The sequence below is a fragment of the Hippopotamus amphibius genome, chromosome 16, assembly GCF_030028045.1.
Source record: "Hippopotamus amphibius kiboko isolate mHipAmp2 chromosome 16, mHipAmp2.hap2, whole genome shotgun sequence".
NCBI lineage: Eukaryota > Metazoa > Chordata > Mammalia > Artiodactyla > Hippopotamidae > Hippopotamus > Hippopotamus amphibius.
In genome coordinates this window covers 28,854,293-28,866,488 of record NC_080201.1, presented here as the reverse complement: position 1 = coordinate 28,866,488, position 12,196 = coordinate 28,854,293, and the positions used below count along the sequence as shown (strand labels likewise).

Here is a 12,196-nt window from a genome sequence, read left to right as displayed (position 1 = left end):
TGGCCCTTGTGACAGTAACACACACCATGTTTCCATGACCAAAGGTGCCAGAATCCCATGGACTAACTAAGAGGAGAGGCGCTGGTGTCCCCCTGACCTATGCCCAGATCCCCACTGGGTCTGGGAGTGCAGTCAGCTGAGCAGCCCCAGTCCCAGCACAGCTTATGTGAGAAAGCTGCCGTGGGCCTCATGCGGGCTACCCCTTCCCTCCTCAGCATCTCCGAGACCCAGCAGCAGCTCTGTATCCAACTGGAATTTCCCCATCAGGAGAACCCAGAAGCCGTGGCCCTCAGGTGGGACCCAGTACCTGGGGCCCCAAGAAGGAGGCTGGTGATGGAGGGAGGGGGAGAGGGGGGCACTGCTGCTTCTGACCCATAATTCTCATGCCCCTGCTCAGAGTCCTTTGTTGCCCAAAGTCTCTACATGGCCTTTGAGATCTGGCCCAACCTGCCTCTTCATGCTGTCCATCCCCACCCCAAACCCCAGTCTTAGCTCTACCTAAGCTGTCAGTACCTTGCTCCCTTTCCTTTGCACAGGCTGTGCCCTGCCCAGAATATTCTCTCCTCCCTTTCCTTCTTCATCCTTCTTCACCAGGCTAACTTGACCCCATGCTTCAGGATGCCACCATTTCAGGGAGGCCCCTCTAAACCCCCAGACTTAGTCAAGTCCTCCTGTCATCCATTCTTACAGATGCCTTGGATTCACAGCTCCTCCAATCCACATAGCATATTTTTGGAAATTAAAATCTGACCTCTTTTGGGTGAATGCAGCCCTGCAAGTATACATTGTGAGGAATAGACCATACCTGGATCTCAGCCCCAATTTACCTCCTTGTCTGGGTCTCCTTGTGCAGTGAACGACCTGCACAGCCATGCCAGGTGCCCCATCTGGACCTTTCCTTCATAGTGCTTCCCATGATTGATTGTGGGACTTTATTTAATTAGTATTTATTTACCACCATAAGATACGCTCCTTGCAGGCAGGGACTGAGTCCCCAAAACTGACCCAAGTGTTTAGAAACTGCTGCCTCCCTCTCCACCTCCAGGCTGGCTCACTGTGACCTTGGGACCCACCACAGCCTTCTTGCCAGACAGCTGATGGAGACATGTGAGCGGCTGCGGCAGCTCAGGTCAGCACCCCCAAACACTGTCTGGAGCCCTGAGCTCTCTGGTTGACCCCAGTGCCCGCTCCAGGCCATAGGGGAGAGACTGGCCAGCGCAGGACGGAGATGAGCAGTGCCTGGGGCTGTGCTAGCCGCCGCATTCTTGCTTCCCTCTTCAGGAGAGAATCACACCTGGCCAGCTGCGGAGAGCCCCAGGGTGGCAGAGGGTCGCCCTGCCCCACTGGGAGCTCTTGGGTGGGCCTTCCCCCTCTTGGCCTCCCCTTCTCTATGTGATGTTTGATCCCTGAGGTGTGTCCAGCCTGAAATCCTCTGGAATATGCTTGGGCCTTTTCAGCTTGTCCCAGGTGAACCTCTGCGAAGCCAGCGCTCTGCTGCTGCAAAGCCTCCTGGTGTCCCTCTCCGAGCTGAAGAACTTCCGGTATGCAGACAAGAGTTTCACTCAGGACCACCCCACCCCCCACCCTGTACAGCTCGGCCCTGCCCCCACACTTCCTGTTCTCCCCAACCCTGGACTCACATGAGCTCTGTGTCCACATCCCGTGGGCTGGGACCACATGTGGCCCTGGAGATGATGCCAGGGTGCATGGTCCTCGACACAGCCACGTAGTGAGAAAGTGATTCCCTTTTCAATGCTCTTTCTTTTTCTTTCTTATTTGGAAATAATTGCAAACTAATAGAAGAGTTGCAAGAAAACTGAGAAGAAACTCCATATGCCATTTTCCCAAATTCACCCTTTGTCATTATTTTTTCACATTTGCTCTTTTCTTCCCTCCCTCCTTCCTCACCCCTCCCCTCCCTTCTCCCTGCCCCTTTCTTTTTCTGAACCATTTGAAAGTGAGTTGCATAATCACACCCCTTTACCCCTTAATATTTCAGCAAATTTCCTCAGAACAAGAACATTCCTCTAACCCAGTAAAAGTGTGAAATTCAGGCAATTTAACACTGATACCCTACTATTATCTAAACTATAGTTTATATTCAGTTTTGCCAACTGTCCCAATAATCTTTATTGCAACTTTTTTTTCCAGTCCTGGATTCCATCTAGGATCACACACTGTGTTTAGTTGTCATCTCTCTTTAGTCTCCTTCAATTTGGAATGTCTTCAGCCCTCCTTAGTGGTTCATGATATTGTCATGACACTTACACGCCAGTTGTTTTGTAGAATGCCCTTCTGCTTGGGTCTGTCTGCTGTTTCCTCATGCTTAGATTAAGGTTCGGCACTTGGTGCAAGAATATCACAGAGGTGCTACTGTGTTCTTCTCAGTGTGTCACATCCGGAGGCACATGATGCCTATTTGCCCCCTTATTGGTGATGTTACCTGTGATCACCTGCTTAAGGTGGTGTCTGCCAGGTTTCTTCACTTGCAAAGCTACTATTTTTTGCTTTGTAATTAACTGGTTAACTCTTAGGAAGATACTTCAAGAGGATGTAAATATCCTGTTCTTAAACTTTCACCCTCAAATTTTAGCATCCGTTGATAATGCTTGCCTGAATCAAAAACCAAGTATGATGGTTGCAAAATGGAGCTTTTCTAACTTTCGGTTCTCTTTTTAATTCAATTGATTGCATCAGGGAGGAGGTCTCCTTTTGGTGCCACTATATCTTTAACACCCTCTCCAATACTTACTACATTTTTTGTTTAAATAAAGATGCAGAGCTCCTAAATGACAGTAATTAGCTAGACTTTACAGTGATGCCTGGTTATGGCAGACATTGTGAAGTTGCTGCCTGAATGATTGTGGTTTAAAGAAATGTTCAGCTAGTCTGTGTTCCTGCCTCTAAGCTATGTCTTGACTTAAAGATTCCCTGATGGGAGAGATTTATGAAGGGAAGGAAGGTCCTCTCCCACTGCCCTCAGGAACCACCCCCCACCCCACCTCCTAGCCCTCTGCCACCAGCATTCAGAGCTCCCAAGACCCAGAGCTCCTACCTAACCTGCTGCCCTTTGACTCCCACCAGGCTGACCTCCAGCTGTGTGAGCTCCAATGGGCTAGCCCACCTGACATCTGGTCTGAGCCATTGTCACCACCTGGAGGAGCTGGAGTAAGCCGCAGGTGGAAGGGTTCGGGAAGGGTTGGCCCAGCTGAAGGCAAGGGGTGGAGAGGACGGTTGGGCCTTTGGTTAAGTGGGTGGCGGGACTTCAGAATATCGCTTTTCTCCCTGATGAAGCCCAGCAACTCTGGGTATGGCTTGCGGATGGCTGAGCGCTGGGTTCTTGGTCCCGACTTTATCACCCACTCAGAGTGACCTTGGGTGAATAACTGTGCCTCTCTAGACGTGGGCAGCCCCATTGTAAAATGGGGCTCATCGTCCTCCTCTGCCTAGAATGGCTCTGGGTGTTGGGTACAGAGAGAGCTGAGGGACAGAAGGGATCATTGCACGTGTATGTGTGTGTGTGTGTACGTATCCCTTTCCCTGACTCCCTCTGACGCAGCCCTCATCCCCGGCATCCTTTCTCAGCTGGGTCAGCTGTGACTGCGATGCCCTTCTCTTCAGGGACCCCAGAGCCTGACCGTTGGGGCCAGGAATGTCCCTGTGGAGCCCAGATAGGAACTGAGGTCTCAGATCTGCAGACCCAGAGCCAGCCTCCTGGGGGGACTGAGGGGGTGAGGGGGACAGCCGAGACAGCTCGGCTCCAGGGGCTGGGCAGGCTTGTCTAACCCTCACCTCACGCTTGGTCCCCTCCAGCTTGTCTAACAATCAGCTTGGCGAGGAGGGCACCAAGGTGTTGATGGGGGTCCTTGAGGGCAAGTGCTGGCTGAAGAGGCTTGAGTAAGTGTCGGTGGTTCATGGGGGTGGGAGCGGGGGAGTTGGGAGCCCGCCTGAGAACCTTTGCATCTCTTGTGAACACAACTGGCAATCTCCCGGTTGGACCCAGGTGAGCTGAATGCCCTCCCTTTTACTTCCTTACCTGGCTCTGAGTGTTATCAAAATGCTTGATCATAAGAAAGAGAATACTCAGTCAAAGCAACCCAACCCAGAAATGTATTAACTCAGTGTCACAGAAAATGACAAGATAACTGACTTCAGGCTTGATTGGATCCAGATTCTATATTTGTTCCCCCTCCTCCCTCCCTGTCTCCCTCTCCACCTTCCCCCCCCCCCCCCACCCAACCCCGATCTCTTGACTTCATCCTCAGGCAGGCTGTTCCTGTGGCTGCAGGCTCACTTTCCACCAGTTAAGTGGAAAAGGAGCACCTTTTTCCCTGTACCTACAACACAAGTCCCTAGAATGAGTCTCACTGGACTAACCCAGGTCACACGCCCACCCCTAAACCAATCACTGTGGCTCTAAGCATATGGTAATCTGGCCAGACCTGGGTCATATGCCCACGGAATTATCTGGACTGAGCCAGGGGTGGTATTTCAGAGGACTATTAACACAAGCAAGGGAAACAAACTCTGGGCAGAAAAAAACAAAACAAAACAAAAAAACACAGATGACCACTGCCATTTGCCTACAATCATTTTCTTAGTAACTGGCAACATTTACTCTCACTTATAATTTGGGGTCACCAAATTCTTAGAAACCCTGGAAACAGCCCCAGTCTAAAGGACAGGTCCCCATCCTGCACAGACGTGACAGTATCAAGACGGTACACTTGACCAGGCATGTTCTGCATTTAATCTCGAAGTTTTTCTGATGACCAAAAATACACACTGGTTACAAAAAGTTCCATCATCGTAGAAATATGTAACAAAGAACATGAAATCCCCTGGCAAAGCCACCCCCTCCGAAAATTTCTACAAATGAGCAGTTTGTGAGTTTTCCTCCAGATTTTTTTGACACATTCTTGAATGGTTTGAAAGCAGCCCTCTGACTTTTTGCCCCTTAACCATGAGTGAAATTCTCCCACTTTGTCCCTTCTTGCTCATCCTGGCAGGGGTCAGGGGTGGCATTAGGAAGATCTTTGACCAGAGGGCCCACCTGTCTTCCTGCTGAGATGTTTCCTTGGCCTCCCCCCATGTGCTGCTCAGCCTCTCTTTCTTCTGGAAGCTTTTATTGGGGGGGGGGGGCGGTGTTGGAGGCCCAGTGAGGTCATTCATTGGCTCATTTATGCATTTAACATATATGTGTGTTCACCTGGGCCAGAGCCAGGAGCTGGGGTACTTCAGAGAACGGGGCACGCGGGATCTCAGTTCCCCGACCAGGGATCGAACCCGTGCCCCCTGCATTGGGAGCACAGTCTTAACACTGGACCACCAGGGAAGTTGCAATGATTCCTTTCTGTCTGAAGGAAAGGGATGGATCTTTACCCCCCAGAGGTCTCTTCCAGTTTCAGATCCGTCGTTTCTGAGTGCCTCCTCTCCAACAAGCAGCTCCCCTCACATCCAGCCAGCTTCTCACACCTGGCCCTCTGGGTGAAATGGTTAGGGGCGTGGGCGTTGGTTAGCAGGCACACCGCTTGGTTTCGACTCCTGGCAGGGTGACCAACTGTCCCAGTTTACCTGGAACAAAAGTCCCGCATCCTGGAAAACCCCTCGGTTCTAGGCAAGCCAGGGCAGTTGTCACCTCTTGGTACCACCTCTTAGTCTGTGAGCTTAGGCAAGGTACTTAACCTCTCTGTGCTTTTTTCCTCATCTTAACTCTGGGGATGATAGCTGGACCTACTTCTCAGCGGTCATGAGGATTAAATGAGATCACGTGCGTGAAGCACTTAGAACAGAGCCTAGCACAGAGTTCGCCCTCGACAAGTATTGGCTGCTGTTATTGTTATCATTAATAGTATTGTTCTCTCCTGCCCAGGGTGGGGGCCTTAAGGACCATGATCCATGGATAACACATGGTTGGGCCCGGGAACGGGAACCCTATAGCCTTGGGTTCTGTTCCTGATGCTGCCATTTTCTGTGTGTGGCCTCTGGGCCTCAGTGTTCCTCATCTGTAAAATGGGGGTGATTGTGTATCATATCATCTCAAAATGGCCCTTAGTATGTGCTTGATATGTGGTCGCTATGATTCCTGATCAGTTGTCTGAGTCCAGTGTGATTGATTCAGAACACAGAACTGCTGCCTGAATGACCGAAATAATTTGTACAGACAAATGGCATTTGGATTTCCCAGTGCAGTTTTGTTTGTACAGTTTTGGGGTTTTGTTTTTACACTGTGTGGATATACGTGGCTGTCTTGGAGATCGCTGGGCAGTGCTGAGCACTCGAGGTCTGCATCAGGGATCCAAGCCCAGCAATGCCAAGTCCTCCTGTGGCCTTCTCTCCTCCAGCCTCAGCCACCTCCCGCTGGGTGGCTCCACCCTGGCCGCACTCACTCAAGGACTAAGCCACATGACCCTCCTGCAGAGCCTCCAGTGAGTAACCAAGTGGCCCCATGGGAATGAGTGGGAGGACCTACTTCCCAGCTCTGCTGGGACCACCCGTTCAGGGAAACCCTGGGGCACCTCCTTGAGGACCCTCTGTGGCTCCTGTCCTTGGGACAGTCCTGTACCCTGCCAAGTTGGTGTCACAGCTCTTGCCTTTCATTGCCACCAGCTTCCTCCAAGCTATAAAAGTGACCTGAAGGGACTGAGCCCAAGTCCTAAGATGACCCTTCATGTGCACAAATTCATCCTCTGTACTTGTTCATGTTTCTGATTCACGGTTGTGGGCTGCCTCGATTCTGTATTTCAGGCTCTCAGGTCATGGCGGTTCTGGGGGCTGCAGACCACGCTGAGTAGCGATGGTCTAGCCTCAGAGCTGATGACCTTGATATTCTGCCCTTGTGCCCCTGGCCACTTTGATAAACAAATAGCACATGTTCTTTTCATGTGATTTTTCAAAATATGAAATATTGTGATTCTAAACAAATCCAAGAAACGACACAGAGGATTATTTTGTTTTTATCCAAGTCCCCACCCCACCCCCACCCCCAGCAGGGTAGAGCGTGTAGGAAATGAGCTTAGAGAGCTTGGGGGACTAGGTCATTTCACCCCAAATTAATTTACCTAAAGGCAGCTCCCTAAAAATTAATTTGCAAAACAAAAGACAACAAAACATACAACCCTCAGACTAATACCTGTGTATCAACTGTTTTGTTTCTTTTGGTTCCATGCCCCGCCCCCCAGCTCACAGAGGCAGGGTGTGGTCAAGTTCAGAAAAGACCATAAATAGACTGGGTTTAAGGAAAAGCCCACTATTTGTATAGATTAGAACAGGATAAGTTGTGAGAGACGTGAAATTGACATTCAGCCAGGCTGGCCTGAAGATCCCTGACACAGGGGCTGAGGCAAACCCTGGCCAAACTAAAAAAATGTGGCCACTGCTCCAGGCCAGTGGCTCTGGGCTTTCATCTCCACCTTGCCTGTAAGTCCCTGGGAGTCTTTGGCCCATCACGGCTCCGCCCTGGGCCTCTGATTTCTCACCTGGACATTGGGTACAGTCTGCCCACCTTGCCCACCCCCGCTCCCCTGAAAGTTTTGTGACCAACCTATGAGTTCCTGGATGTGTAAAGACTTTTGCAAACTGTAGAGTTCTTAGCACAGCACTTGCAAATGCCTTTACTCCTGACTAAGGCTTCTTGGCCCCGCTTCTCCAGCCTAAGCAGGAGCAATATCGGTGACATCGGCTGCTGCCACCTTTCGAAGGTTCTCAGAGCTGCCACCAGCTTGGAGGAGCTAAGGTGAGTTTCCTGTCCCTCCCCTAGACCCAAGACAACTTTGGCAGGGGAAGATGACAGAAGCAAGAGGCTCCTTGAGGACACTCTTCACTTCTTAGTCTTGTCACCTTCCCCTACTTCTAGGCTGTATAACCCCAGACCCAGAACCTTGGGAAACCCAAAGATAGGATGTGAGAGTGTTGATTGCCGCAAGAGGGATTTAGGTCAGACACCAGGGAGAACATCCTAAACAGAAGACGAGAGATTGGAGTCCTCACCCAACGTAGGGGGAGGGGACCTTATCACGGTGGCTGAGGCCTTTCTCTAGACTTCAGCCTCCTCTTCTGGGATGAGGGCACGGACAAGATGAGCTGGGTGGCCGGCTGACGGTTCTGGTTCTCCTGCTGTTCTCCTCCCAAGCTTGAGCCACAACCATATTGGAGACACCGGTGCCCAGAACTTAGCGGCTGTCCTGCCGGCGCTGCCTGAGCTCAAGAAGATAGAGTGAGTGGCCAGCCCTCCCAACAGGGCCCCTTCAGCAGCCACGCCATGGTCTGGGGAGACTCTGGCTTCCCCCGCCCCAACCTCAGTATCCAGGCAGTGGGGCTGGTTACCTCCTGGCACTGCTGATTTGGGGACCTTGAGCCAGCCCAGCCCCTGCTCCTCTCTGGGCCTCTCTGCCCCATCAGGCTGGGACGCTGTGTGGCAGGGATGTCTCTTAGGGCCCCAGAAGATGGGGTGGGGGGATGGGGGTGGGACGGGAGGGTCAAGAGTCTGACATCTGCCCCTCCTCAGCCTCTCAGCAAATGGCATCGGCCCGACAGGGGGAGCGCGGTTGGCAGAGTCTCTCACGCTTTGCAGTCACCTAGAGGAGCTGATGTGAGTGTCTGTCCGGGTGGGCTGCCCCCTGCCCTCTGTGTCCCCGCAGCCCACCTGCGCCTTGGGCCCCCCCAGTGGGCACAAGGCAGGGGTCTGGAGCAGGCCAACCTGGTGCTCAGTTTCACCCCCTCTCCTCTTCCAGGCTTGGCTGCAACGCCCTGGGAGACCCCACAGCCCTGGGGCTTGCCAAGGGGCTGCCCCGGCACCTGAGGGTCCTGCAGTGAGTGGCCCCCTGCCCGTGGTGTGCCGGGTTAGCAGGAGGGGTTCCCCCGGGAGCACTAGGGGATCAAGGCCCCCCTCGGCTGAGCAGCCCCGCCTTAGGGGAAACCGTGGCGTGTTCTGGGGCTCGCGGGTCCCCCCCACACCCCCACTCCTCCCCTGCCTCTGGAGTCTGGGGCAGGGAAATCAGGAGACCCAGCCTCGTCCTGGATCTGCCACCAGCCCCTTGTGGGCCCTTGGCCAAGCCCCTGCCCCTTCCGAGTCTCAGTTTCCCCATCTTTAAAAGAAGTACAACAATCCCAGCTCGGCGCACCCTGTGAGCCACTCTCCAAGGGGCTGAATGGGGAAGTGTCGGCAAAGGGCTATGCAGGAGAAAAGCTCCCTCAGCACTGCCGCAGCACTTTACAGTTTATGTCCACGGTCTCATCTGAGCCCCGTGCGGCTGGGATTTCTACTTGCTCCATTTTCCAGGCAAGGGAACTAAAGCCAGGAGACGTGTGGAAAGCTTACCCTATTAATACATGAAGGAGCCAGGACTTGAACTTGGGATCTCAGACCCCAAAGCCAGGGCCCTTGATACCCACTCAGGGCCTGTGTGGGTGGGGACGGGGGTCGGGATGGCAGTTACCCAGAGACTGTCTAAGGCCTGGCTGTGCAGCCTGAGACAAGGATGAGGGTGGGGGGATCTAGCCCCCCAATCCCCATATCTGGTCCCCCAGGCTTCCCTCACCCCCTCCCTTTCCCCAGCCTGCCATCCAGCCATCTGGGCCCAGAGGGGGCGCTGAGCCTGGGCCAGGCCCTGGATGGATGCCCACACATGGAAGAGATCAGGTGAGTGGGGGCCATGGAGCCTGGGCAGGGGGCCAGGCTGGGGAGGGTCTGGGGCTTCCTCTCATGGGTGTCCCCCCTGCCCTGCAGCTTGGCAGAGAACAGCCTGGCCGGAGGGGTCCCACATTTCCGTCAGGAGCTCCTACTGCTCCGGCAGATTGAGTAAGTAGCCTCCTCTGACTACCCGGGGAGCTGGGTGCAATAGGGGGCAGCCCTTCTCTGCCTGAGCCTGACACCTGGGAAGGCTTTTGAAGTGACAGAGGCCTCAGGTATGGGGGTCAGGTAGGACAAAAAAAGGTGGGAGCACTTTCCTAAGACTCCTAGCCTGCCTCAGACGCTGGCCACTCTGCTCCCTCCTGCTCTGATTGCAGGGAGGGGAGAGGGGAAGACTAGGCTGAGGGTGCCCCCAACTCAGACACCTCCATCCCATTCCCCTTCTCCGTCTCCAGCCTGGTGTCGTGTGAGATTGACAACCAGACAGCCAAGCCCCTCGCCGCCAGCTTCGTGCTCTGCCCGGCCCTGGAAAAAATCATGTGAGCACTTGGGAGAGCCCTGAACTGGGAAAAGCGGGCACCTGGGGGCCTGGTTCCTTCCTCCCTGGGGAGGGGGTCTTTCCATCTTATACGGGAAAGGTCATTCTTGCTCACACCTCCTCTTGAGGAAGTTTTAACTCTTGAGCTGCAAGTATTGTTGGTCCAAGCCTCTCCTGCCTGTTTCCCCACCTGTGGGGAGAGCAGAGGGGAGGTGGACCAGACGGAGACCGACTTGATGGTCAGGACTGTTGCCCCAGCTGTCCCTTTGGGAGGTGTCTGGATAGAGCACCTCACACGGTTTATGGAGCCTTGATTTTACCAACCACCTGTTGGTAAGTGAAGAATGGCTGAAACCAGCAGTCCTCCCAACCTGCCCACTGGCCACACCCACCTCTCTCTTGGCAATCAGAGGTGCCCAGACACTGGGGCCTGGCAGACAATGGGGATTTCCTTAAGTACAAGACCCAAGTGAGCATAAGATTTTAGGTTTGCATCCTAAAGATTTTCGTTCTCATTAGCTTACGCCAGAGGGAAAGTCTCAGGTCTGTGCTAACTCACCTAACACTGGTGATTCTCCCTTTCAGCCAGCAGGGGGCAGACCACAGGATCAGCACCTTAGGGAGGACACAGGTTCCAGCTAGAAGTTAATACCATTGCTGGCACTGTGTTTATCCTTGTAACTACCTTCTATTTAGGGTCTTTAACACAAGTTTCTCGTTGATAGTAGTAATAAGTGTTTCCTAAGATTAGTTTCTTAAAGTGAAAAAAAAAAGAGGAGATGGAGGACTGATTTAAAGAAATATGTGAAACAAATAATAATATAGCCGGTGCGTGGATGTGGCAAAGTCAGGATGGAGACATGTGCACGGTGGAAGTTTGGATCATGACATTGTTTCCACAGACCACATGTGCTGAGCTCTCAGGACAGACAGCTCCTAAGCTGCCTGGGTTCTGAGGGATGACCAGCTCAGGAATGGCACTGAGGGGTAGGAGGGAGCCTCTGGTGCCTTGTAAAGTCTTCAGGGAGGGCACGCAGGACCCCATGGCATCCCCCATCCCCGGGGCCCCCAGCCCTCCCCACCTGCCACCTTGTCTCTACCCTCACTGCTCTCTTGACACTGACCTCGGGACCCCTACCCTGCAGGCTGTCCTGGAATCTGCTTGGGGACGAGGCAGCTGCTGAGCTGGCCCGGGTCCTGCCGCGGATGGGCCGGCTGAAGAGAGTGGAGTATGAGGGGCACATCTGGGGAAGCCAGAAGGGGTCAGGGAGGGCCAAAGGGGGACCTGTGTCCTGGGGACAGCCAAGAGGCCACTGGGTCAGGCCCCTGCCTCCCAGGAAGCCCTCCTGGACTTGCTCACTCCTGTCCACTCCAATCCCCTGTCAAGCGTAGCTCTCCCTGGGTCCCAGTCTTCAGTGGTCCCGCTGCGCTGTTGCATGTTGAGTTCTCTAAGCAGATGTGTGGGGAGCCTGTGTCCCCCCGCCTTGGCCTGGGGGAGGGACAAAGGGGAAGGCTCCCCCCTTCCCGCGCCCCGGCTGCCTCTTCCCCATCTCATGTCAGTCTCTTTCCCCTTCCTCTGCCGTCCATCGGGAAGCCTGGAGAAGAATCGGATCACAGCTTATGGAGCCTGGCTCCTGGCTGAAGGGCTGGCACAGGGGTCTGGCATCCAAGTCATTCGGTAACAGGGCTTGCAGGGGCAGGGGTGGTGTGGGGTGGGGTGAGCACACCAACCTCTGCAATGCAGAGGCACTTCCTGTAGGAGGAGGCAGGACCTGGACTGGAGATCATCAGAGGAGACTTGGACCACACCATCAGGAATTTGGCAGCAAGCAGACCTGGATCAAATCCCAGCTCTGCCAGTTGCCAATTGTGTAACTTTGCATCAGTAACTCAACCTCTCTGAACCTCAATTTCCTCATTTGTAAAATGGAGATAGTGATAGTATCTACCTCAAAGAGGAGCTCTGCAGAGTAAATGATTATATAAAGCACTGAGTGCAATAGCAGGCACATAGCAAGCACTTAAAA

The 12,196-nt window shown here is 53.5% G+C and overlaps 1 protein-coding gene across 1 annotated transcript in view; it reads left to right on the top strand.

Annotated features, from left to right (window-relative positions):
* NLRC5 (NLR family CARD domain containing 5) overlaps nt 1-12,196 on the top strand; it is a 68,280-nt gene that overhangs the window by 54,400 nt on the left and 1,684 nt on the right. Inside the window, exons 35-49 of the mRNA XM_057712168.1 lie at nt 216-293; nt 1,046-1,129; nt 1,458-1,541; nt 3,085-3,168; nt 3,814-3,897; nt 6,345-6,428; nt 7,652-7,735; nt 8,132-8,215; nt 8,507-8,590; nt 8,733-8,810; nt 9,557-9,640; nt 9,728-9,799; nt 10,087-10,170; nt 11,315-11,398; nt 11,764-11,847. Coding sequence (XP_057568151.1) covers nt 216-293; nt 1,046-1,129; nt 1,458-1,541; nt 3,085-3,168; nt 3,814-3,897; nt 6,345-6,428; nt 7,652-7,735; nt 8,132-8,215; nt 8,507-8,590; nt 8,733-8,810; nt 9,557-9,640; nt 9,728-9,799; nt 10,087-10,170; nt 11,315-11,398; nt 11,764-11,847 — 1,236 coding nt within the window. The remainder of the gene's footprint in view (nt 1-215; nt 294-1,045; nt 1,130-1,457; nt 1,542-3,084; nt 3,169-3,813; nt 3,898-6,344; nt 6,429-7,651; nt 7,736-8,131; nt 8,216-8,506; nt 8,591-8,732; nt 8,811-9,556; nt 9,641-9,727; nt 9,800-10,086; nt 10,171-11,314; nt 11,399-11,763; nt 11,848-12,196) is intronic.